The sequence below is a fragment of the Dromiciops gliroides genome, chromosome 6 (assembly GCF_019393635.1).
Source record: "Dromiciops gliroides isolate mDroGli1 chromosome 6, mDroGli1.pri, whole genome shotgun sequence".
Classification (NCBI taxonomy): Eukaryota; Metazoa; Chordata; class Mammalia; order Microbiotheria; family Microbiotheriidae; genus Dromiciops; species Dromiciops gliroides.
In genome coordinates, this window is record NC_057866.1 from 271,160,725 (window position 1) to 271,184,945 (window position 24,221).

General features: G+C 42.4%; 1 protein-coding gene across 7 annotated transcripts in view; it reads left to right on the forward strand.

The window, feature by feature from the left end:
* The window catches only part of TRPC3 (transient receptor potential cation channel subfamily C member 3), a 110,730-nt gene that overhangs the window by 39,076 nt on the left and 47,433 nt on the right, over positions 1 to 24,221 (forward strand). For all 7 annotated transcript variants that reach the window (XM_043972725.1, XM_043972720.1, XM_043972722.1 and 4 more), the window contains exon 3: positions 14,025 to 14,213. In XM_043972725.1, the coding sequence (XP_043828660.1) occupies positions 14,025 to 14,213 (189 nt within the window). The remainder of the gene's footprint in view (positions 1 to 14,024; positions 14,214 to 24,221) is intronic.

A 24,221-nucleotide genomic window follows, 5' to 3' on the forward strand; every position in this document is an offset into this window, starting at 1 on the left:
ACACCAAGAGTATTTTAATGGGATGGGGGGAAGTAAATTAGATGACCTTGTAAGGGGATCGTATATTCCAGTGGTTCTCAGTTTTAATGAGACAATGAGGTGGAGTACTGGATAGAATGCTGGGCCTGGAGTCAGAAAGACCTGAGTTCAAATCCTTCCTCAGACATTTACTAGTTGTATGACCCTTAGCAAGTCACTTAACCTCTGTCTGCCTCAGTTCCTCCACCTGTAAAATGGGGATAATATGATGCTTTCTTCCCAGGGTGCTTATGAAGATCAAATGAGATAACATTTGTAAAGCATTTTGCAAGGCAAGTGCTTTAGAAGTGGGATCAAAGGTTCTAAGGTGCCCCAGGGGCTGCCTGCCCTGCTAGCCTAGCACTGGGAAGGCCACACCAGCATCCCTGTTCTATCCTAGATCTAGAACCCCTACTGCCTGGCAATTGCACATGGCAAAAAAAAAAAAATAGCATCTTGTTGAAAATCAGTTCATAATATTGATGCATGTGTGAGTCACACATGCCCTGCTATTGCCAACACTTAACAAATGCTTGTTGAATCGATCTGACTCCCTTCAAAGAACTTCTGGAGATAAAATCCTAACGTGGAATTTTACTTATTATGATTCGTTTATGAAAATGAGGAGAGCTCCTAGCCCTGAAATCCGCAGCCAAGGATGTGACCGAAAGCAGACAGACTACATCTTGGCATAACTTAAAAAGGAATTAACTCACATAAATTTCCTCAAGACAAGTGTCACTGCAATTCCGAATGAACATTGATGCAATCCAGGTCATTGGCACTGAACAAAATTGCCTTTTCCCTAGGAGGCAGTGGAGTGTATTGGAAAGAAACCGAGATTGGGGTTCAAAGGATGTGGGTTTGAATCACAGCACTGACACTTACCATCTGAGGCCAGGGCCTCGGTCTTCTCCTTTGTAGAATGTACAATGGTTTCTGGGTATTCTAGGTTCCCTGGAAAAATAGAGTAACTAATAAATAAAAAAGAGTTTTATTTTTAAATCAAATGTGGTTTATGTCGGTATTTCACCAACAAGTTGCAAAATTTTTCATTCTTGTTCATTAGATTTTTTTGAGGGGGCAGGGCAATGGGGGTTAAGTGACTTGTGCAAAGTCACACAGCTAGTAAGTGTCAAGTGTCTTGAGGCCGAATTTGAACTCAGGTCCTCCTGAATCCAGGGCTGGTGCTTTATCCACTGCACCACCTATTACCTCTTTGTTCTTGAGCAAATCACCTTCCTCTCTCAACTTCAGAAAAACTCAAAGTGTGACCAGTGTCAACCTTTGGGGGACTGTAAAATGTCAGGATGTTGGCAGCTATAGATGGAAGAAAGGACAAGTGCTGTGCTTGGAGGAGGTGCAGAGGAAGATACAAATGTAAAGGGTAAAGAGGTCAGCCCCCATCTGTGGGGCTCTGGACCACTTCAGGAGGGAGGAGCAAGAGAAGGAGAACATAAGATCATAGGCTTAGGGATTTAGAGATGGAAAGGATGTTAGGGTCCAGCCTTCTTATTTGCAGCTGAGAAAACAGGTATAGAGAGGTTACGCCTGCCCAGAATCACCCAGCTAGTAAATATCTGAGATGGGATTTGAACCCAGGTCTATCCTGACTCTGCTCGAAACTGAGGTTGTAGTTCCCTTTAAAGTCTACTAAGTGGCAGGCTCTTCCTGGTTCAGTGGCCAGCCCTCTTGGGAAGCATCATCCAATCCCTTTGCTGCCAGGGGACCAAGGGATTGCATCTACATCTCAAAGCTCCAAGTCTTTTGTTGATGACCCAGAGCACAAATGACTAGAAAAAATGGCCCAGAGACTTGCAGATCAGGGGGCTCACTGGTTTAGCTCCATCATACTCTCCCCAGTTAAATATTTGCAGTCCTCAGCAAATCAGCTGGGATGCATTTAGCTCATTTCCCCATATCTCCAGTTCCAGAAACTTCTCTAGGGAACTGGAAGGGCTCAAGCATTTTTTAGAGCCCTCCTCTCAGTGGCTCATGCTAAAGAGCTTTCACAAAGTCCATGTGGCACAGTTTTTAATGGCCTCCTAAATGCAATTCAGGCAGATTATTCTGCCCAGTTCTCAAGTATTCCCCAAATGTACAGTCTTTGTGGAGGGTCTGGCCTACCATAGGCTGATGGGTATATCGATGACAATTTCTCTCAAATGAAAATTTATGCAAAGGCAACAAAGGACTTTTTACAAAGTATGGTACTATCTGCCCCAAACCAGTCACCTAGGGGAAAAAAAATTCTTGGAAATAAAGCAACTAACAAAATGGAAGTCTAATTCAATTCAATAAATGTTTATTAAACACCTACAATGTGGCAGGCCTGGTGCTAAGCACCAGAGATACAAAAAAGAGGCACTTACAGTCTAATGGGGGAGATGGCATGAAAACAAATAAATAAAAAGCAAGCTCTAAACAGGATAAATAGAAAATAATGAAGAAGGAAAGCACTGGAATTAAGAGGGGTTGGGGAAGGCTTCCTGTAGAAGGTAACTTGTGCATTTTCCACAATGGATGAAGGCTGAAAATTAGTCAAGGAGAATGGATTGAAAAATCCGAATACGTTTAATGTGATTGTACATATATAACCTATATCAGATTGCTTGCTTTCTTGGGGAGGGAGGAGGGAGGAGAGGAAGGGAGAAAAATTTGAAACTAGAAATCTTATAAAAAACAAATGTTATGGAGAAGTAGGTGGTGCAGTGAGTAGAGCACTAGCCCTGGATTCAGGAGGACCTGAGTTCAAATCCAGCCTCAGACATTTGACACTTACTAGCTGTGTGACCCTGGACAAGTCACTTAACCCCCATTGCCTCACCAAAACCAAACCAAAACAAACCAAACAAAAAACAAATGTGGAAAACTATCTCTACGTGTAACTGGAAAATAATAAAATACTGTTATGAAAAAAAAAAAGAAAAATCCTTTGGATTTGGCAATAAAGAGATCATTAGTAACTTTGGAGAGAGCAGTTTAGATGGAAAGTTGGAAGCCATATTGTAAAAGGATTAAGAATAGAGTGAGAGGAGAGAAGGTGGAGGCTCCTCTTGTAAATAGCCTTTTTGAGGAGTTTAGCTCCAAAGGGCAGAAGAGATAAAGAATGAGAGTTAGAAGGAATGGAGGGATCAAATGAAGGTTTTTTTTTTTTTCAGGAAGGGGGAGACATAGCAGGTTTGCAGGCAGTAGGGAATGAGCCAGTACACAGAGAAGGATTGAAAACAGTGAAAGAGTGAAGGTGACAAAGGGGATGATCTGTTGGAAAAAAAGAAAAGGAAAACTTAGTTTCTTCTCCTAGAGAGAATCTCTAGGCTCAAATGAGTTCCTAGAACCAGTGAGGTTCTCCCAACAGGGATTAGTGACGGGGAAAGGGGGGGTTGGTGTCACCCAGAAGTCCCCTCCTAACCCTCAAATGAGAAACCAAAGTGTACCGATTTCCTCCATGGGTCTCTGTGTGCATTTGCCACAATGGATGAAGAAGTTAATCTGGATAGAAGCTCCAACAAAATCTCTCCAGGCATCCAGAGGGCACACCGAATGCAGGTCTGAACAGCCACAAAATAGGACAATGGGCCTTGACTTAAAAGAAAGCCTAGAGGGGCAGCTGGGTGGCACAGTGGATAGAGCACCGGCTCTGGAGTCAGGAGTACCTGAGTTCAAATCCCGCCTCAGACACTTAACACCTACTAGCTGTGTGACCCTGGGCAAGTCACTTAACCCTCATTGCCCCACAAAAACCCAAAACAAATAGTACTTCACAGTCTACATGTAAGGGGGCTTATGTGCACAGTTCCAGGTCTCCTAACATGGGGAGGCTCCTCTCCTGTGCCCATCCTTTGCTCTTCTACCATGGAGTTTCCCAGAGAGACTCAGGGGATTGAGTTTATTATCTCATTGAAGCCTGGCAACCACCCTGTAAGGTAGATACTCTGCTATTAGCATCCTCGTTATTTTATACACTTTAGAAACTGAGGCCAAGAGAAGTGAATCCTACACCCTTCCAGTAAATACCTGAGGCAGGACCCAGGACTCTACTCATTGGGCCACACTGCTCAACACTTGGAATATTCTGAATTCTCTGATATGTTTTTCCCCTCCCTTATGGGGAGATCACACACACAATTAACATTTTAAGCTGAGCAAGAACAAAATCAGAATGTCAGAGCCGGAAAAGATGCTAGAGGTCATCTATCTGGTCTAATCCCCTTTATCTAGATTTGAGCATATGTAGGCCTAACACATGAAATGTCTTGTCCAGGGTCACACAGCCAAGTAGTGAAGCTGGGATTCACTCTTTCTGATATGCCATGTTGTATAACCTCAGGAGAATTTTTCTCAGGCACAGTCCTTATGGGTTATTTACCAGGCCTTCTCAGATAGAGGTGTGCTGTAAATGTTTAACAACTGGCTCAGGGGTTGGGGGGGGAGGTATGGAGTCTTGAAGCTTCATCTTCATTATTAAAATTTTTTCTATCACTTTTTATTTTTCAGGGCAATGAGGGTTAAGTGACTTGCCCAGAGTCACACAGCTAGTAAGTGTCAAGTGTCTGAGGCTGGATTTGAACTCAGGTCCTCCTGAATCTATGGCCGGTGCTTTATCCACTGTGCCACCTAGCTGCCCCTCTATCACTTTCTTAAGTCTTGTCTAGCAATATCAACTTTGCCTGAAAATGTCAGAAATGGGGCCACTTTGGGCTGCATATTGACTTAGAAAATGACATCTTAACATTATGTTCTTTTGTATTTTTATTTATTTTGTCCAATATTTCCCAATTACATTTTAATCTGGTTCAGCCCCATTCAGATGCATATTTGATGCCTCTGGTCTAGATCAAAGCTTCTTAAATGTGGGTCATATGGGGTCAAGTAGCTGAATGTGGGGGTCACAAAATTGGCAACAGTAAGAGGTTATATATACCTGTTTTATATACCTGTATACCCAGGGTCACATAAAAATTTCTTGGTCAAAAAGGGGTGGTGAGTGGAAAAAGTTTAAGAAGCCCTGGTCTAAATAATGAAAAGAACACTAAATGAAGCCCCGATGGTGACATTTGCCTATTTCCAAAGTGTAAATGCTTACACTGAAAACTTAACAGATTTGAGCTGGCTCCAGCACATCCCTGCCATACCCTGTGCCCATCTAATCCTACCCTCAAGTCCTTCTGTCAAGTATGTTAAGCCAAGAGAAAAAGAGAGTGCCCCTCAAAGGTGCTAAACCAAGGAGATGGACATCAGAAAGAGACCTGGAGCGTCACATTGTCCCATTGATTGTTAGAAGTCTTTTCAGCTCCCCCTCCCCCAAGGGACCCAACCCTGCCCCCCACACCAGGGAGGTATAAGGGGGGTGTTTTACTGTGACTTGGAATTCAAAGCACACACCTTAAAATTAGAAAGAAATTGGGCGGGAGAAGAGAGGAAGGAGAAAGATAAAGGAGAAGAAAGCAAAAGAACAGTGGAAACGAGGAAAATGAAAGAAAGACAAAGGTTATCTATACAGGGTGGGCCAAAGATCTGGAAGGGTCTCATGTTTTAATAACTTTTTGAAAATTCTTTTTTTTTACCATTTTTTCCACATGTAATGTAAATTAATGTCCAATATATGCTGTATACGATGCAATGGTATTGTAAATTAAAAACCAAAAAAAAGGAGTTAGTAAATAACTGTAACTTTTGGCCCACCTTGTATGAGGAGAATGAACAAGGGAAAAGGAAAGACAGCAAAGATAAATTGTCCCCTACCATTAAAAAAAAAAAGATAATACAGGGTATCTGCCTGGAAACTTTGGGGACACTCCATAGATTTCTTTTGTCGTTTTCAGATTACTGCACATAATTGGACCTGCCTTGGTCTATTTTCTCTTAAGATGAGTCTATCCCCAGCACCTCACGTCACCAAACAGCCTTTTTTCCAGTATTTTGGACAACGTTGACAGCTGAGGAAGTGAGCGACCTGCCTTCCCAGCTTTTTGACACTTGCTGTGTGTATAAGAGAGTAAATGTGAGAAGCTTATTACCTTTGAAAGGTAATCAGTGGAAACATAACCAGGCCTGTATGAGCAGGATGTAACGAAATTAGGTTAGGGATGATCTGGCCACACAAAATGTTCTTTGATGCTTCTGTCAGAAACAGAACGCTGGACCAGGTGGACCCGGGCTGACTCACTATGGCCTTGCTTATGTTCTCAGGGTCCTGGTGGCAGTAGGGGCAGCTATGTGGTGCAGTAGATAGAGCACTGGCCCTGAAGTTGGGAGGATCTGAGTTCAAATCTTACCTCAGACACTTACTAGTTGTGTGACCTTAGGCAAGTCATTTAACCCCAATTGCCTTAAACATCCGGGCCCATCTCCAGTCATCCTGATACACATCTTGCCACTGGATCCAGATGGTTCTGGAGGAAAGAGTGAGGTTGATGCCCTTGCATAGCTCTGCCTCACTTCAACCCAATTCAGTGCAAGTCATGACATCATGTGATGGTCTTCTTGGAGAATGAAGGACAAACAACATCAATAAGGCTGGTGGCAGTGATTTGGGAAACAGCAGAGCTAGGTGGCACCACAGTGGATAGAGTACTAGGCCTGGAGTCAGGAAGACTCATCTTCTTGAGTTCAAATCTTACTAGTTGTGTGACCCTGGGCAAGTCACTTCACCCTGTTTGCCTCAGTTTCTTCATCTGTTAACTGATCTGGAGAAGGATACAGCAAACCACTCCAGTATCTCTGCCAAGAAAATCCCAAATGGGGCCATGAAGAGTCGGACATGACTGGAAAAATGGCTGAACAGCAAAGACCTAGGAGCGGTGGGTTGAAGTTGTGAAGAGGCACATCTAGGCTCTGTGTTGGAAGGAGCTTCCTGACATTAGCTGTCACAGAGGTCCCTTTCAGCTCCCAGTTTCTGTGGCTCTATGAACCCTACACAAGAACTAGGCTCCCCTTTGCCTCACTTTTCTTGTCTGACTATAGCTAGAAAATAATCTCAGCCCATGTTTTTGTTGGTTTTTCTGCTCCAGGGGTTCTTTTATTGCTGTTTTTGGGGTAATTGTATCAGGAGTTCTGTGCACATAATGTCTTTCCCCCACCATCTTGGCTCTGCCTCAACTTCTTGTCTGTAAAGTAGATCAGCAGTACTGGTCTCAGTCAGAGCAGAACCCAATAAGGAACAAAGACCATCGTTACTACAGGGCAGTCACTTTAAAGGCCCTGGGATCAACAAGCATGACCATAACATTTTAGAGCTAAGAGGGACCTTACAGACCTTAGAGACTACTTTCTGTTTTTTACATATTTGGAAACTGAGGCCATAGCCAAGGTTACAAACTTGTGGATGTCAGATCCTTTCATGGAGGAATTTTTGCCCAAGAAAGTTTCATTTCTCCCTTGAAGGTAAGGGGGTAACTTCCAGCAAGTCCCAGGTCTCTAATCCACATTTTCTTGGTGCTCATTTGCAACTAGAGCTTTTCTCTGAGAAGACAAACTTGTGTGTGACCTTGGCTCTGGCCTCGGTTATCCCATCTCTCCAGGATATGTAATAGCAAAGTCAGAACTAGAAAGCCGGGATCTAGCTCCAATAAAAGTTCTTTCTTCCACAACCCACTGCCCCAAATAATAATAACAATCACAACATTTTGTACTGATTACCAGCCTTCCTTGTAATTTAGTCATTTCAGTGAAATCTCTGAGGTTTAGAGGTGAGTCTTCTTTTTCTTCTTAAGGGGCAAAAAGGATTAGAAGTTAACCTTGCTCACCAAAGTCAGAGTGATAGACATGGAGACAAGGAATGGGCAGGTCTGGCTTTTGTATTTCCCCTAAAGTGGGCACCTGCTGATGGTCACCAGCTGACCTTGCGTAATGTGGTCCAGATGGCTGGATGGGGGCACAGGGAAAGTCACTAAGCTGAAGAAGAGAAAGAGGAGACAAGTTGCCAAGTAAAATACAGCCTGGAAAAAAATGTCAGAACTCAGGATGAAGAAAGCAGATGAACCTTGACAGGCAATGGGAACCTTGGCTTGCCCAAGGTTACACAGCAAGTGAGAGACAGGAGTTAGTGGTGTCTTCCTTCAGTTAATGTTAAGATGGATAGATGGGGGCAGCTAGGTGGTACAGTGGATAGAGCACCGGCCCTGGAGTCAGGAGGACCTGAGTTCAAATCTGGTCTCAGACACTTGACACTTACTAGCTGTGTGACCCTGGGCAAGTCAATTAACCCCAATTGCCTCACCATAAAAACCAAAATAAAACACACACACACACACACACACACACACACACACACACAAGATGTATAGATGGATGGATGGATGGATGGGTGGGTGGATGGATAGACAGGATAAATAGACAGATAAGACAGGAAGACAGACAGAATAAATAGATTAAGATAGATAGATAGGTAGATAGGTAGATGATAGACAGAACAGGTAGACAGACAGGTAGATAGATACATAGATATACATATAGGTACATAGATACATAGAGATGTGGAGTAAGATATATGTTAGTATATATAATAGATATAATGTTACTGTATCTATAACAGTATATACATAAAGTATTAGTATATATGTGAGCATATATAATGCTAATATATCTATAATCTAGATATATTAGTGTATATGTTAGTATCTAACAGTATATCATGTTAGTATCTATATCATTTTCACATATGTTAGTGTATAAATACACACATACATATTACACATTGTATATTACAGTACTGTTAGCACATATACAACCACACATATACATGCATATATGTTTATATAATACACATATATGTGCTTTGTGTACATACACATATACACACAACTTCATTACCGAGGCAGGTTTTGAAGCTAACTCTGACTTCCAAGACTAGCCCCTTATCCTCTATACCAAGCTCCCTCTCAGGATGTTGAGAGCAAGAACTTATCTTACTGTTTGCATACCTTTGTTCCTCAGCTAAAATGTGAATGTGCAGGAAAGTCCACGTCCTTGCTGAGTTTTGTACAGTTCACAAAATACTTCATAAAGCCTTTCCCCATCTTGTGCCTTCCCTCTGTTAGTTATTTCTTGCCTATATCTTGTTTGTGCAAAGTTGTTTGCAAGTTGTCTCTCCATTAGACTCTGAGCCTCTCAAGATCAAGAACTGTCTTTTGTCTTTCTCTGTATCTATAGTGCTTAACACAGTGCCTGGTACACACTGGGTGCTTAATAAATGCTTATTGGCTGACTGCTCAGAGCAGGAAGACATGTTAGAGGTTATCTGCTCTGAGCAGCTCATTTTACAGCTTGCAGAGCCAAAAGTTGATTCTCGGGGTCTCCCTGGCTCTGAAGCTGACAATGCCTGAAGGCTCACTGCCCAGCCTGTGCCTCTTCCACAGCTGGACAATGAGAAACTGGCCATCTCCCATCATGCCCATGTTTCCATGAGTGTCCCCCTGGGATGAGGATGAGCAGGAAGATGTTTCAAGTGGGAAGACTGTGCTTGAAAATCCAGCACTCAGATTGCCCTCAGGAGACTAACAGGCCTTGTCAAAGGACCCCTGATTAATTCTTAAAGAGGAGACAGAAGGGGGAGCTTTCTCTTCTCAAAGTCCCATGAGAATCCTGAACCTGCACCATTGACCAGTTTTATCCCTGGCCTATGCCAATGCGGGAACTTTGGAAGATGACACTGATCTGTTCACAGTGTGAATTTCCAATCTAAATCTGGGGCTCTTCACCACCCATGCAGACTTTCAATTAGGCTCCCTCCCATTCTCTGATTTATTTCATGCCCTGATTCTAGTGCATCAAGGCAAACGACTCACTGTATGTAGGCAAAGCTTTGATATTTTCCATGACGCCTCCATGACTGAATCCAGAGGTTGGTCAATTAATCAACAGGTGCCAACTGTGTGGCACTGTGCTATGCACTGGAGGGGCTAGTAAACTGTGTGGGGGTTTGGAAAACTCCTTTCAAAGGCACTGCTTATTATTTGAATGTAAAGATCATGTATATTAACTTATTTGGTGAGGGATGGGAGATTTAGATCTGTGGTTTCATCCATGTGCATTGGCAGCTCCCAGTGTGGAAACACCCTCTAATAATGCAGATCAGCAACTCACCAGCAGACCCTTCCCCTGGCCCCTCCACCCTAAAGAAATAAAACAAAGAACTCCTATTGTACTTCCTTAATGAGTGACTGTGAAGCTCAAATTAAATAATGTTTGTAAAGTGCTTTTTAAATATGATAAGACACACTTGGCTGGTTGGTGCTACAGTGGATAGAGTGCTGGACCTGGAGTCCAGAAGACCTGACTTCAAATCCCACCTCAGAAACTTCCTAGCATTGTGATCCCACTGCACCCCACCTTGCAAGTCAATTAGTATCTCAGCTTCACTTTCCTCATTTATTAAATGGGAGAAATAATAGTGCCCTCCTCATGGCTGGTTGTGAGGACCCGTTCAGATGATGCATGTGAGGCACCTTGCAAAGTGATCTGTATAAATGCTAGCTGTCATTTTTATTTGGGGAAACTTGGACCTAGGGGGTCCTGGGTATTTAGAGGGGATATGTTTTCTAAGAAAAGACCTTGGGCACCTTTAGAGGAATGCAGAGCCTCAGCTCAGAGGCTTCATTTATCCAGGAAGCAGAGGGCAGTGAGCCCCACTCTTTGATGATTCTCTGCTCTGGAAATATGCAAATGAAATTAAAGATTCATTCACAGAATATTTTTAGCCAAGTGTTAGTTCCAGTGTCCTGGAAAATGTTCTCGCAGGTATTGATATTCTGTAACCCTTGAGGATTCAATTACATGTCACCAGCCCAGTTTTCTCATTCCAGCTCAACGAGAATGGACGTGTCCTTCAGAGCTCAAAAGAGCCACTGTTAAGGAGGTGGAGACAGAGATGAGGAGTCTGCACAGGTTTGGGATGGGGGAAAACTTCTTTAGGGTTTCCAGTGACCTGGAATTAGAGGTAAAAGTGTAAGAGAGGTCACCAGGCTGTGTTCAGAAATCAGGATATCTGGGTTCTGGTCTCACTTGTGGCATAAGTGGGGGTGATGAGACTTCCTTTCTTCTTACACCTTGCCTCTTTTTTTCTGTCTCCTCTTCTCTTCTTTTTAAAAGTTTTACTGATGTCTTTTGTGTTTTATTTTTTGTTGTTCAGTCATTTCAGTCATGTCCGACTCTGTGACCCCATTTTGGGTTTTTTGGGCAAAAATACTGGAGTGGTTTGCCATTTTGTTCTCCAGCTCATTTTATAGATGATGAAACTGAGGCAAAGTTAAGTGACTTGCCCAGAGTCACATAGCTAGTAAGTGTCTGAGGCCAGATTCGAACTCAAGAAGATGAATCCTCCTGATTCCAAGCTCAGTGCTCTATCCACTACAGTGCCACCTAGCTGTCTGTGTTCTACACCACTGTTATTATCTCCTGACCATATGCTGCTGCACCCATAGCAGCTCCAGGATCAGATATAAACACCTCTGTTTGCCACTTAGAGCTCTTCACAACCTGGCCCCTTCCTACCTGTCCAGCCTCTTGACCACTTTTCCCTCTCCACACAACTCTACGGTCCAGCAACTTCAGCCTATTTGTTATTCCTCAAACATTACAACCCATCTCCTCCTCTGCCCCTTTGCACTGGCCATACCCAGTGCCTGGCACACTCTCCCTTCTCACCTCAGCATCTTAGCTTCCCAGATTTCGTTCAAGATTCTGCTCAAATCCACCCTTCTTTAAGAGCATTTTATGTTCCCCTTCTTTCCCTCCCCCAGCTACTAATGCCTTCCCCTCTGAGATAAAATAACCTTTCATCTACTTTGTATACATCTTGTAGGTGTCCCATTATTTACATGTTATCTCTCCCATCAGAATGGTAGCTCCCTGAGGATAGGGCTATTTTTCACTTTCTTTGCATTCTCAGTTATTAGTATAGTGCCTGGTACAGGATTACTTAGTAAATGTTTGTTGAATGGACTGACTGACCAATAGAACAAAGCTAAAAAGTTAAGCACAGTTAAGCAACACATGGAGCCTAACTGACTCTCATGCAGCCTTTCACTCCCATAAAGTATAGCAAAGGCTTGGTCAGGGGAACCAGCTTTATGAGTTTGTAGGGGATGAGCTTTTCTTTGTTCCAGCTCTGGTAGAATTGGAGATGGACTGTGGCTTCTTACTAGGGGATACAATGAATTCCTGATTGGTTCCCAGTGACAGGGGTTCTGTAAACAAGACTCAGGAGTATGGACTATTATTAGGAGGGACTGCAGCGTCTGTAGCCTGGAAGAGGGAAGTTCCACCATTATTTTGTCTCTTTGGCCTTAGGTCTCTCTTCTAATACTTTCTTTCCATTGAACAAGGGAATCAGAGAGGAAATTTCTCCTTCCGCATTTTCTCTCCCTCACCCCAAACAATGGTGGTTTTTCAGAAGTCATCCAAGGCTTCACGGTCTCGTTTCAGGCTTACCTAGACAAGCACAAGCCTACTAGTGCTAGGTGCTTCTGCTATCAGCTATCATTGCTGCTGGGGTGAGGCAGGGAGGGAAGAGAAAGAAACTGCGTTGTGGAAGGTTCAGGAAAAAGTATTTGGAAAGAGATCTGAGAGCAAAAGGTCCAAAAACAACAGAACCTCCCAAGAGTCCATTTGTTTGAATCTCAGCTGTGCATAATAATAGTAATGGCAATAATGGCGGTGATGGTAATGATGATGATACTTCACATTTATATGGTGCTTACTATGCGCTAGACACTGGGCTAGGAGCTTTACAATTATTATCTCATTTGATCCTCAAACAACCCTAGGAGGTAAGGTATTATTATCATCCCCTTTTACAGATAAGGAAACTGAGGCAAACAGGTGAAGTGACTTACCCAGGGTCCTGCAACTAGTAATTATCTGAGGCTAGGTTTGAATTCACATCTTCCTGACTCTAGGCCAGGCACTCTATCTACTGTGGTACCATGTTTGATATAACCTGAGTCACTAGGGACCAATCTGGACTTCACTATGTCCTGAAGACATACGACTTTCAGAAAGAGACCATTTTGTATGTCTGGCTGTGTTGGAGGTGCCCCTTTCTGACAAATGTCCACTCACTCTCTAGACTGGGAAGGTAGATTCAGTTAATCAGATCTCTTCTGACCAATCCCCCAGTACACAAACTCCCATCTTCCCACCTCAGAAGGAGTTTCCTTTTGACTATAAAAGTATCCTTATTTGTACTTATAAAAATTACAAAGATCCTCATATTCCTTTGGGATTCTAATGTCTTAAACTGCCTATATCCTTTGACCCATCAATAACACTATAAGATTTGTTTTCCAAGGGGACAAGGGGAAATGGAAAAGAGCCTATTTATTCTACAATATTTATAGCTACTCTCTGGAGCTGGAAATTGCAGGGATGCCCCTCAGTTGGGGAATGGCTGAACAAGTTGTGGTATACATTCATTAAGTACTACTCTGCTATAAGAAATGATGACCTTGATAATTTTAGAGAACCATGGAAAGACTTTCATGAAATAATGAAGAGCAAAATGAGCAGAACCTAGAAAACATTATATACAAAAATGCCAGTATTGTTTTAAGAACAACTTTGAGTGACCTAGTCATTCTGACTGGTATAAATGCCCAAATTAACTACAAAGATCCTATGAAGGAAAATTCTATATGCATTCAGAGAAAGAACTGATTGTGTGTGTTTGTGGAGAGAGAGGGAGAGTATATATATGTATACTATGTGTGTATATGTGTATATATATATATATATATATATATATATTTGTGTCTAATGGTAGCCATCTTTGGGGGGAAGGAGGGGGAAAAGTTACATAACTTTATTGTATTTTTTAAAGGAATGGCAAGTTGTACATAATAGATCTGCAGTTTCATGTGTGAGAGAGATTCCAGTGTCATCCATGGACTCTCCCTTATTTGGTGCATGTGGTCACTCGCTCCAGGCTCTTAAGTGTGTTCCTAGGGCATCTATTTAACCCCAAGAGCAGCAGCCTCAATACTAATCTCCAGACGTCTTCCTCTTAGAATGACTATCGGAAGCTCTCTATGCAATGCAAAGACTTCGTGGTGGGTGTGCTAGACCTTTGCCGAGACTCCGAAGAGGTTGAGGCCATCCTCAACGGAGACGTGGATTCAGCAGAGCCAGTAGTCGGGCAGCGCCATAGAGGGTCCCTGAGTCGTGTAAAGCTAGCCATCAAGTATGAAGTAAAAAAGGTGAGTGGGTGATAAGCACCATGGCTAGCAAGCCTGCACCATATTGGGCATCATCTAATGCTCATACTGTGAATATCAATAGACTTACAAAGAAATAAAAAAATATTAGGAGCAATTAGTGAAAGAAACCATAGTTTCCGTTCAGTTTGAAGGCTGGAATAGAAATCATCTTGGAGTCAAGGGGGCCTGGGTTCAGGTCCTGCTTCTGACACATACAGTTGTGTGACCATGGGCAAGTCATTTCATTTCTCGATGCCCCAGGAAACTCCCTAAGGCTACTAGTCATAGATTGGCTGGCCATCTGCGTTGGTAGAGGGAGATTCCAATTCTTCACATTGATGGAATTACAGGGATGACCACTCTCCCATCACTCTGTAGCCAAACTGGTAATGATATTAGTAAATTCTAGCTCTTTTGACTAATGACCTTCCAAGCTTCATGAGAGCGGTCGATCCTACAGTCCATTGCTGGGTCCCTATTCGAAACCTTTCTGGTTTGGTTGGACCTGCCAAAGCTTTCACCCTGTTGGCATAGTCTTCTGAGCCTCAGTCCCCTCCAGACCACAGTGAAGCACCAGAGGATATTAGTGGGACTGTGTAATCTGTAAAAAATAATTATTGTAACGTTTCATTATGGTAGAAAACCATCTGAGGACTTGGAGATGGTGACCTTGGAGAACAGAAGACCGCATGTTGGGAATGGGAAACATGATAGTTGTGTTCCAGTATTGAAAGACTTTTATTTGGAAGAGAGGTTAGACTTAATGTGTTTGGTCTCGGGACCCAGAACAGGAGCACGTGGTAGACACTGCAAAGGGTTTAAACCTGAGGGCAGGCAAGCTTCCTGAGAATCAGAGCTATTCAAAGTGGATTGGGGTGCCTTGGGAAGTGGTGGGGTCTCCATTACTAAAGGCTTTCTGGAAGACTACTTATCAAGAATGTTGTGTATCCCTTCCGGATCTAAAATTCTGTAATTCTGTGAACTCAACTCCTAGGATCCCCCAAATAACTGCACCTTTTTCTGTGCTATGGAAGAGAGTGAGAACACGCTCCCTTGGATAAAGGCATCAAGTAGGAAATCAGATTCTATTTGAAACAATTCAAGGATGTGTCATAGGGGGCCGTGCCCTTACATTAGCATTTATTAAGAGCCTAGTATGTGCCGAGCATTCTACCAAGTGCTTTACTAATATGATATCATTTGATCCTCACAACGTTCCAGAGAGGCAGGTGCTATTATGATGCCCATTTTACAGTTGAGGAAACTGAGGGAGGTGGATGTAAGTTACTTGCCCAGAGTCACACAGATGTCTGAGGCTGGATTTGAATTTAGGTCTTCCTGACTCCATTCACTGTGCTTCCAGCTGCCTGTTAGGAAGTGTTTCCTTACATCAAATCTGATTCTGCCTCCCTACAATGTCCACCAATCATTCCTAATTCCACCCTTTTTGGCCAAGCAGAATGAACCTCTTTTTTCTTCTACCTGTCAGTCTTTCGAATATTCAAAGACAGACTCCATGACCTTGAGTCTTCTCTAGGCTAAACATCCCAAGATCTTTCAGCCCATCCTTCCACAGAATTCTCAGGGTTATCCATCATTTTCATTCTGGTTACCCTCCTTTGGATGCTCTGATCAATATCCTTCCTAAAATACAATGCCCACAACACAGTGCTCTAGAGGTGGTCCAGCCATGCTGGGCTAAGGACCAGATATGATGAGCATCCTCATTCTGGATGCCATGGATTTCTCAATGACACCTAAGAAGGCACTTGCTTTGGGACTCTCTTTTCACACAAGTGACTTGACTTTAACTTGCTCTTCACTAAAACCCTTGAATCTTTCTCAGGTCATGCCTTCCTCCTGTCTTTGGATCCCATGATTCTGTGAAGGCATCCAGCACGTGGTGTAGACCTTCTGTGAGCTAGGGTGATGGAAGGGCACAAATAAGAGTTTCCTGGGATGAGGAGATTGTAGTCTATACCAGTGGACAATGTACTAACACTGGTGAACTCATGAATCCATAGAAACCTTTTACATTTTAATCAATATGAACAGTGACTTTGGTCTGCTAAGGGAAGCAGCATTAGATAATGGATAATGGAAAGAGCATTAGACCAGGATCCAGAAGATGTGGGTTCTATTCCCAGGTCTATAACTTTTTGGCAATGTGGCTTAGTGGGGCAGGAGCTGGCTTTGAAGTGAGGAAGCGCTGGGTCCAAGTCGCACCTTGGACAGATCCTGGCTGTGTGACCCTAGGCAAGTCACTGAACCCCTCCCTCACTGCTCTAGGCAACTCTCTAAGACTATATAAGTTGTTGTGGAAAGGCTTAGCTACTCCACTCAATACAATGATACAGTTCCGAAGGACTCATGATGAAAAAAATGCTCCCCACCTCCCAAAGAGAGAAGTGATGAACTCTGAGTGCAGATCGAAGCATAATTTTTCACTTTATTTTTCTTGTCTTTTGGCAGGCAGCATGGATCATAGGGAAATTTGGGGGTATGATTTCACAGCATAGTTGCACAGTTTTGCATTCTTTCACATGTATAATTGATATTGCATTGCTTGCCTCCTCAATGGGCAAGGGGAGGGGCCAAAAGAGAGAGAATTTGAACTAAAAAAAATTTTTTTTTAATGTTAAAAGTAAATAAATAATGCATTTGTTGAAAAGACTGTGTAAGTTGCAAATAAGGGGCTGGACTGCATGAGTAAGGATTGGTGTCTCATTGAGGAGTTCCCTATCCTGTACCAGTGAAATTACAGATCACATCTCTCTTTCTATTCCCATCACTCACTCATTCTCTATCAATACATATAGAATATGTTGGAGGGAAAGTCCCTTCCCTCCCTGGTCTTCTGCTTCCCCCTCCATCTGGCAAAGGGGTTGTACATATTATCTCTAAGACTCCTCCTTGCTTTATCATCCAGTATTGGTTTTTCATTATCTGGAAAATCTCCTGTCAAACTATGATTTGAGTTCTGATGGTGCCATTTTAAATTACTATTCTCTAGAATAAACATTGACCTCATTTCCCTGCTGTCCCTCCCCTTACCAGCCTGCTGATCATAGCTTGGGGCAGAGACAATGACTGATTTTTAATTCAGTGATAATTGGTGCATTTCAAGATTGCATTTCCTCTTCATTACTTTAGAGAGCTTTCCTTCCAGTATCCCATTGCATTCACAAAACCGCATCATTATGTTGTTGAACTGGCTATGACTTAGATATTGAAGCACCCATGTGTTTTTTAAGGAAGTCAAGTGGGGCTGTAATAGATTAAGACCATGTCCTTGGTGGGAAGTCTATGAAGAGAGCTCACATCCAATTATTTGGGGAGTTGTTCTCTCTTCAGATGCAACTTCTAAATATGGTTTGTTTTCCTTAAACTATAGTCAACAGGTGACATGTGTTGGGGCAGTGTTGCATTGTGGGTAGCATGCTGAGCTTGCAATAGGGAAGACCTTGGTTCAGATCCCACCTCAGATATTTACCTCCAGCAAATCATTTAACGTCTCTGGGACTCAGTTTGCTGCTCTCCTTGTTGTGAGGCACGAATGAACTAAATGCATATAAAGTGCTTTGCAGACTTTGAAGCACTCAGTAAATTCCAGTTATACCAGTTATTATTATCTGGCAGAATACTGTAGTCTCACAAGTTTTTCTTTTGTTTTGGTCTGAGCCTATGATTTCTTTGGTCTGGAACTTCCTGGTGTGGAAATTCCCTCCACTGATACAGATCATCAGTTTGTCCATAATGTAAGTATAGTTTTAGAGATTTGCCAGGAGCATGAGGAAGTTTGGTGACTTGCCTGCAGTCACATAATTAGCATGTGACAGAGGGAGGAGCTTACCCCAGATCTTCTTTACTCCCAGCTAGACCTCGCTTCACTGGACCATGCAATTTCACAAATATATTTTAAAATTAAATTTCATTTTAAAAAATTAACAAGAGGAGGCAGCTAGGTGGCACAGTGGATAAAGCACAGGCCCTGGATTCAGGAGGACCCGAGTTCAAAGCCGGCCTCGGACACTTGACACTTACTGGCTGTGTGACCCTGGGCAAGTCACTTAACCCCTAATTGCCTCTCAAAAAAAAAAAATTAACAAGAATTTATGCTCTTTCCCTCTCCTTTCCCTTCCCCAGCCTTTGATGGGGAAAAAAAGGGGGAAAAAAGCAACAAAATTATGCAATAAGCATTTATTAGGCAAGGAGCTATGCTAAGCCCAGGAGACACAAATGCAAGCCAAAAGCAGACTCTGCCCTCAAGAAGGTTACATTATAGCTGCAAAACCTGCAAAAAATAAATGGAGTGAAAGGGGCAGCAAGGGGGCAGCTAGGTGGCACAATGGATAAAGCACCAGCCCTGGATTCAGGAGGAGCTGAGTTCAAATCTGGCCTTAGACACTTGACACTTACTAGCTGTGTGACCCTGGGCAAGTCACTTAACCCTTATTGCCCCACCAAAACAACAACAACAACAACAAAACAAGCAAAAATGGAGCCAAGAGGCTTATATTCTAATGGGGAAAGAGGACACAAAAAAGGGGGCTGAAGCAGGAATGGGGGAGGGGAGCATAATGACAAAGGCCAGAGATTCAGAAGATTAGCCAGGATGGGAATGAAGCAAGGCTGGCCTGAGCCCATCCCCAAAGGTGGTAGTAGTGGTGATTGTCATGACTTGCAGTAAATTGGATTTAAGTGAGGGAGGGCTGTGGAAAGTCACCAACCTCACTCTCTCCTCCAGAGCCATCTGGGTCCAGTAGTAAGATATACATCAGGATTACTGGAGATGGCCCTGGATGTTTAAGGTAGTTGGGGTTAAATGACTTGGCCAGGGTCACATAGCTAGTAAAGTGTCTGAGGTGAGATTTGAACTCAGGTCCTCATGACTCCAGGGCTGGTGCTTTATCCATTGCACAACCTAAATGCTCCTCCCCAAAATGGAGGCCTGGAAGGAACTCCTCAGTGAGAGAAAGGGGTTGGCCTGGCAGAGGGATGCTCCAGGGTGAGAAGTCCCCTGTGCCAAGGAGAATTTCAGGGTGAGAACACAGCTTAGTCATGGTGTCCAAGTCCAGAGAGTCAGAAGCAGCTGAGAAGAGAACAAATATGTGTTGTCTAGCAAAGCAGAATCCCACAGTGGCCATTTCCAAAAGTGTGCATCTTCCTTTGCATCTTGAATCCATCCCTTCTCTGTCAGGAAGCAACATGCTTTATCATTGGTCCTCTGAGCATTTCATTGGTCAGGGTTCTTAAGTCTTAAAATTGTTTATTATTGTATACATTGTCTTCCTGGTTCTGCTCACTTCTCTCTGTATCAGTTCATACAAGTCTTCTCAGGTTTCTCTGAAACCATCCCCTTCACTATTTCTTACAACGTAATAGCAGTCTATTACATTCATATACCATCATTTGTTCACCCGTTCCCCAAATAATTGGTACTGCCTCAGTTTCCACAAATACATTTTTTGGGCAGGGCAATGAGGGTTAAGTGACTTGCCCAGAATCACACAGCTAGCAAGTGTCAAATGTCTGAGACCAAATTTGAACTCAGGTCTTCTTGAATCCAGGGCCGGTGCTTTATCCACTGCACCACCTAGCTGCCCCCACAAATATATATATATATATATATATATATATATATATATATATATATATATATATATATATATATATATATTTTTTTTGCAGGACAATGAGGGTTAAGTGACTTGCCCAGGGTCACACAGATAGTAAGTGTGTCAAGTGTCTGAGGCCGGATTTGAACTCAGGTCCTCCTGACTCCAGGGCCAGTGCTTTATCCACTGCACCATGTAGCTGCCCCCACAAATACATTTTTAAAAAAGAGCTTATTCCAAATCGTCAAACAGTTTCTGCAAGTAATCGAGAAAGTGTGTAGTACTTTTGAATGACTCCATGCTTCTCAGTGACACATTGTACCTCTGTGACTCAGTTTCCTCACCTGTAAAATGAGAATGCTTGACTAGAAGTTCCCTAAGTCTTTAATCTTTTTAATGCCCATAGTAGTAATGATATGTGGCCCCATGTGCATGGGAGTCAGAGGGTGGGAATTGTCACTAGAGGACCTGGTTCAAAATCCTAGATCTGCTTGCTACCCGTGTGATCGTGATTAACTCATCTTCCCTCTGTGGGATTCAGTTTCATTTGAAAAATGAAGAAGTTGGACCAGATGACCTCTGAGTTCCCTTTTAGCTTTAATGTTAGGGACCTAGGCCCTTCCCCAAGCCAACCTCTTCCATTTCACACTGCCCTGAGTCCTGAGGACTTATCATCCCCAAATTTTGTATTCCCTGTTGAGACTATGGGGCTCAGAATTTACCATTTCAGATCTGTATAGGACTTAGCATCATCACAGTTCGTTAAATTGCTGAGATCTCTCTGTGATCCAAGTCTAAAAGCCACTCTCCACTGAGCTCAGGAGTTGGGTACTATCCCAAGAATGGGGTGGAGAGAGATAAAGAGAGCTAGTCAGAGACAGACAGAGAGACAGAGACAAAAGTGGGTAGGGAAGGGAATAAGTATTTATTAAATGCTTATTATGTGCCAGGTAATGTGCTAAGCACTTTATAAATATTAACTTATTTGATCCTCACAGTAACCCTGGGAAGTAGGTTCTATTATTCTCATTTTATAGTTGAAGACCCTGAAGTAAAAAGATGTTAAGTGACATGTCTAGGATCACAGAGTGTCTAAGGCTGGATTTGAATTCAGGTCTTCCTGATTTCAGATCCAGACCAGAGACAGAAAGAGAGAGAGAGAGAGAGAGAGAGAGAGAGAGAGAGAGGGAGAGGGGGAGGGAGAGAGTTTCTGTACTAAATGATTCTATACTGGCTCTCTCTGTCTCAGTCTCGGTCTCTGTCTCTGTTCTTTCTTCCTCTCTCTTTTTTGAGGGGCAGTGCTTCAGTACCTGGTTTTAAGTGTTACGTACATGCTCACTTGTAATCTGCCATCAAACTTCAGATCTTTGCCTGGCTTTATGGGGCCCCTAGAATGATCAACTCTTCCCTACTTGAAAAAAAAAGTATGTATATATGTATGTGTATGTATATGTGTATATATACACACAAACACTATGTATACTATATATAGTGTGTGTATATATATATATATCATACACGCATATATATACACATATTTATATATACACACATGTATGCATATGTGTGTATATTATTGCCCTGAAATGAGGATACTTCCAGTGTCAAGCTACTTGGACTCACATTCCTAGGATCTAATGCTGAACTGGAGGAGAGAAGATTCGGAGGGATTAAAGAATGTGGAGGGCTGTCATGTATGTGGAGGGCTGTCATGTGGAAGAAAGATTCAGCCTCCGCTTTGTTCCATATGGCAAAATCAGAAATTGGCTGGGGATCGCTGATTCAGATTTGTGCCTGAAGTAAGTACACACTTGGAAGCAGCCTAGCGTTCCGGAAGCACCCTTTGCCTCCCTTCAGGGAACGTTCAATCTTTCCTTCCCCAAAAGGGGAGGTCCTTCAAAAATTGCCTATGGAGAGTTCCCTAATTTTTACACAGTAGACTGACGAAAAGTGCAGGAGGGCCAAGAGACAGCTAAATCCTGGAAACAGAGAGACAATGACAGAAGTTTAAATAGTGATCTTTGGAAGTCAAACGCGTTGTATGATAGAATCAATTCATCAATCACTTTCATGGGCCAAGTTTGGAAACTCTTAAGGCATAATCCCCATCTCTACAGAACACTCCCAAATCCCCTCCATGGGAGGAATACTACTCCTACAGTTTGGGAAGAGAAAACATGATCCAGGGGTGCTTTTTAAGATGGTGTGCTCATATCATGTTTTGAAGGTTGTAGAGAGCTTTCCCCAAGAGCTCAAGGATACAAAAAGTTTAAGCCTCATTTTACAAACAAGGAAACTTGGGCTGAACAAGGTGAATCAACTTGGTTCCAGTCACACAACTATCAGGTGTCAGAGCTGTCTCTCTAACTCAGGCTTTCTGCCCTGCTGCCTCTCCCTGTTAAACACAGTGATCAGTTTGAGAAGTAGTGGCTCCAGCTGGCACATCCTAGAGCTGGGGGCTTTGTAACTGTTTGGGGAAGTACTCAACAAAAAGAAGGGAAAAGAAAAAATGGTTTTCCTTCTGAGACTTTTAAATCTGCAAGCTGGCTTTTGGTATTAACTTCATAAGTAGGATTAAGTAACTCAGACAATTAGTCAGCATTTATTAAGACCTCCCTTGTGTTAAGCACTGTGCTGGGCATAGGAGTGCAGAGACAGAAGCCAAACAATCCCAGATCTCCAGGAGTTTACATGCTCATGGTGGAGACAACACACACATGCACACACACATACACGTATGTATGTATGTATGTATGTACGTACATATGTATAACTCCCAAACTTTAGTAGATCTCTCTCCCTCCTTCTCTCTCTCTCTCTCTCTCTCTCTCTCTCTCTCTCTGTAATATAAATATATAGATAGAGATATGGATATAGATCTACATATATCTAGATAGATATATCTGTATAGATAGATATAGACAGATATAGATATCTATATTTATATTCTATATCTATGAAGCATATGTAGAGTACTTTCCATTCAGTCTGCTTCTTGACTCCTTACATTATTTTTTGTGGGTTTTGTTTGTTTGTTTGGTTTTTTGCAGGGCAATGAGGGTTAAGTGACTTTCCCAAGGTCACACAGCTAGTTAAGTGTCAAGTGTCTGAGGCTGGATTTGAACTCAGGTCCTCCTGAATCCAAGGCCAGTACTTTATCCACTGAGCCACCTAGCTGCCCCCAACTCCTTACATTATTCATTCTCATGATCTCAAGAGATACTTAAAAATATCCCATGAAAATATTAAAACAAAAAATATCCCCATGGAAATATTTTTAAATTGAGTAGAATGTTTGGATATTTCTTTATTAATCCCTAAAGGCACACATCTTACTAATCAATCCACTGACTTGGAGCTCTCTTTCCTAGTTTGTTAAATATTGTTTATTTAATAGATAATAAATTAAACATTATTTCTTTAGTAAACTGGAGAAATTCCCTATAAGCAATTATTCATCCCTTTCAATATAGCAAAATACTTCACGACTTTGGTAAATTCATATTAAAGTAACTGACTACCCAATTTATTAACAATGTAATCAATAACAACACAAAAACAAAAAATATTATTTGCAAGGTGAAAACTGTGAGAAAGATCACAGTCAAAGTCACCTTTGGCCATCACAAAAACTGTTGACTTGGTTATAGAAACCAGTTCTGCCTTTCAGATGTCTCAAGATACCAAGTTTCTTCTCAAGATTTCTGTTCATCTTTTTTGGGAGATAAAAGTTAAAAACAATTCTCTGAAGAAAGAGTCCTCTCCATCCTTTGTTTTACTGTAGCTTACTCAATCGCTTTCCAATGGAGACAGGAAAAATTCCTTCATCCTTCTTTATTCCTCATAACATTTTCTTCATATTGTTTTTCACCATATTAAAGGTAAACAATTCTCCCAAGGAAGTTTTTCCTCATCCTCTCTCTATTTCTCTGTTTCTGTCTCTGTGTCTCTATGTCTAGTCCAACTCCTAATTTTATAATCGAGGAAACTGAGGCTCAAGAAGATCAATGACGTGCTTAAGATCACATAGGTAATAAGCATCAGAGACAGGATTTGAACCCATAGCCATTCTACCACACTGCATCTGTTAGCAGATGTGGACTTTTGACAGAACCAGTAGTGATGTATGTTTCCTCCCACACTTGGATAGCTTTCCCTCAAAAGTGGCTTGGATGATCTCAACAGAGGGGTCCCCCATCATTGTTGTTAATCTCAGTCCATCCAAGCCTCCTGCTGTGTGGTTCCTGTCCATGCCTTCCCATAAATCTTCATGGGAGATATGCTTTATGGGCTGGAAGCCCTCCTGCAGGTCATCCAATGGGTCATGGATTTCAGCCTAGCTCTGGAGCTGTCCTGCTCTGTGTGGTCCCCAGCTCTCACCCTGTGGCTG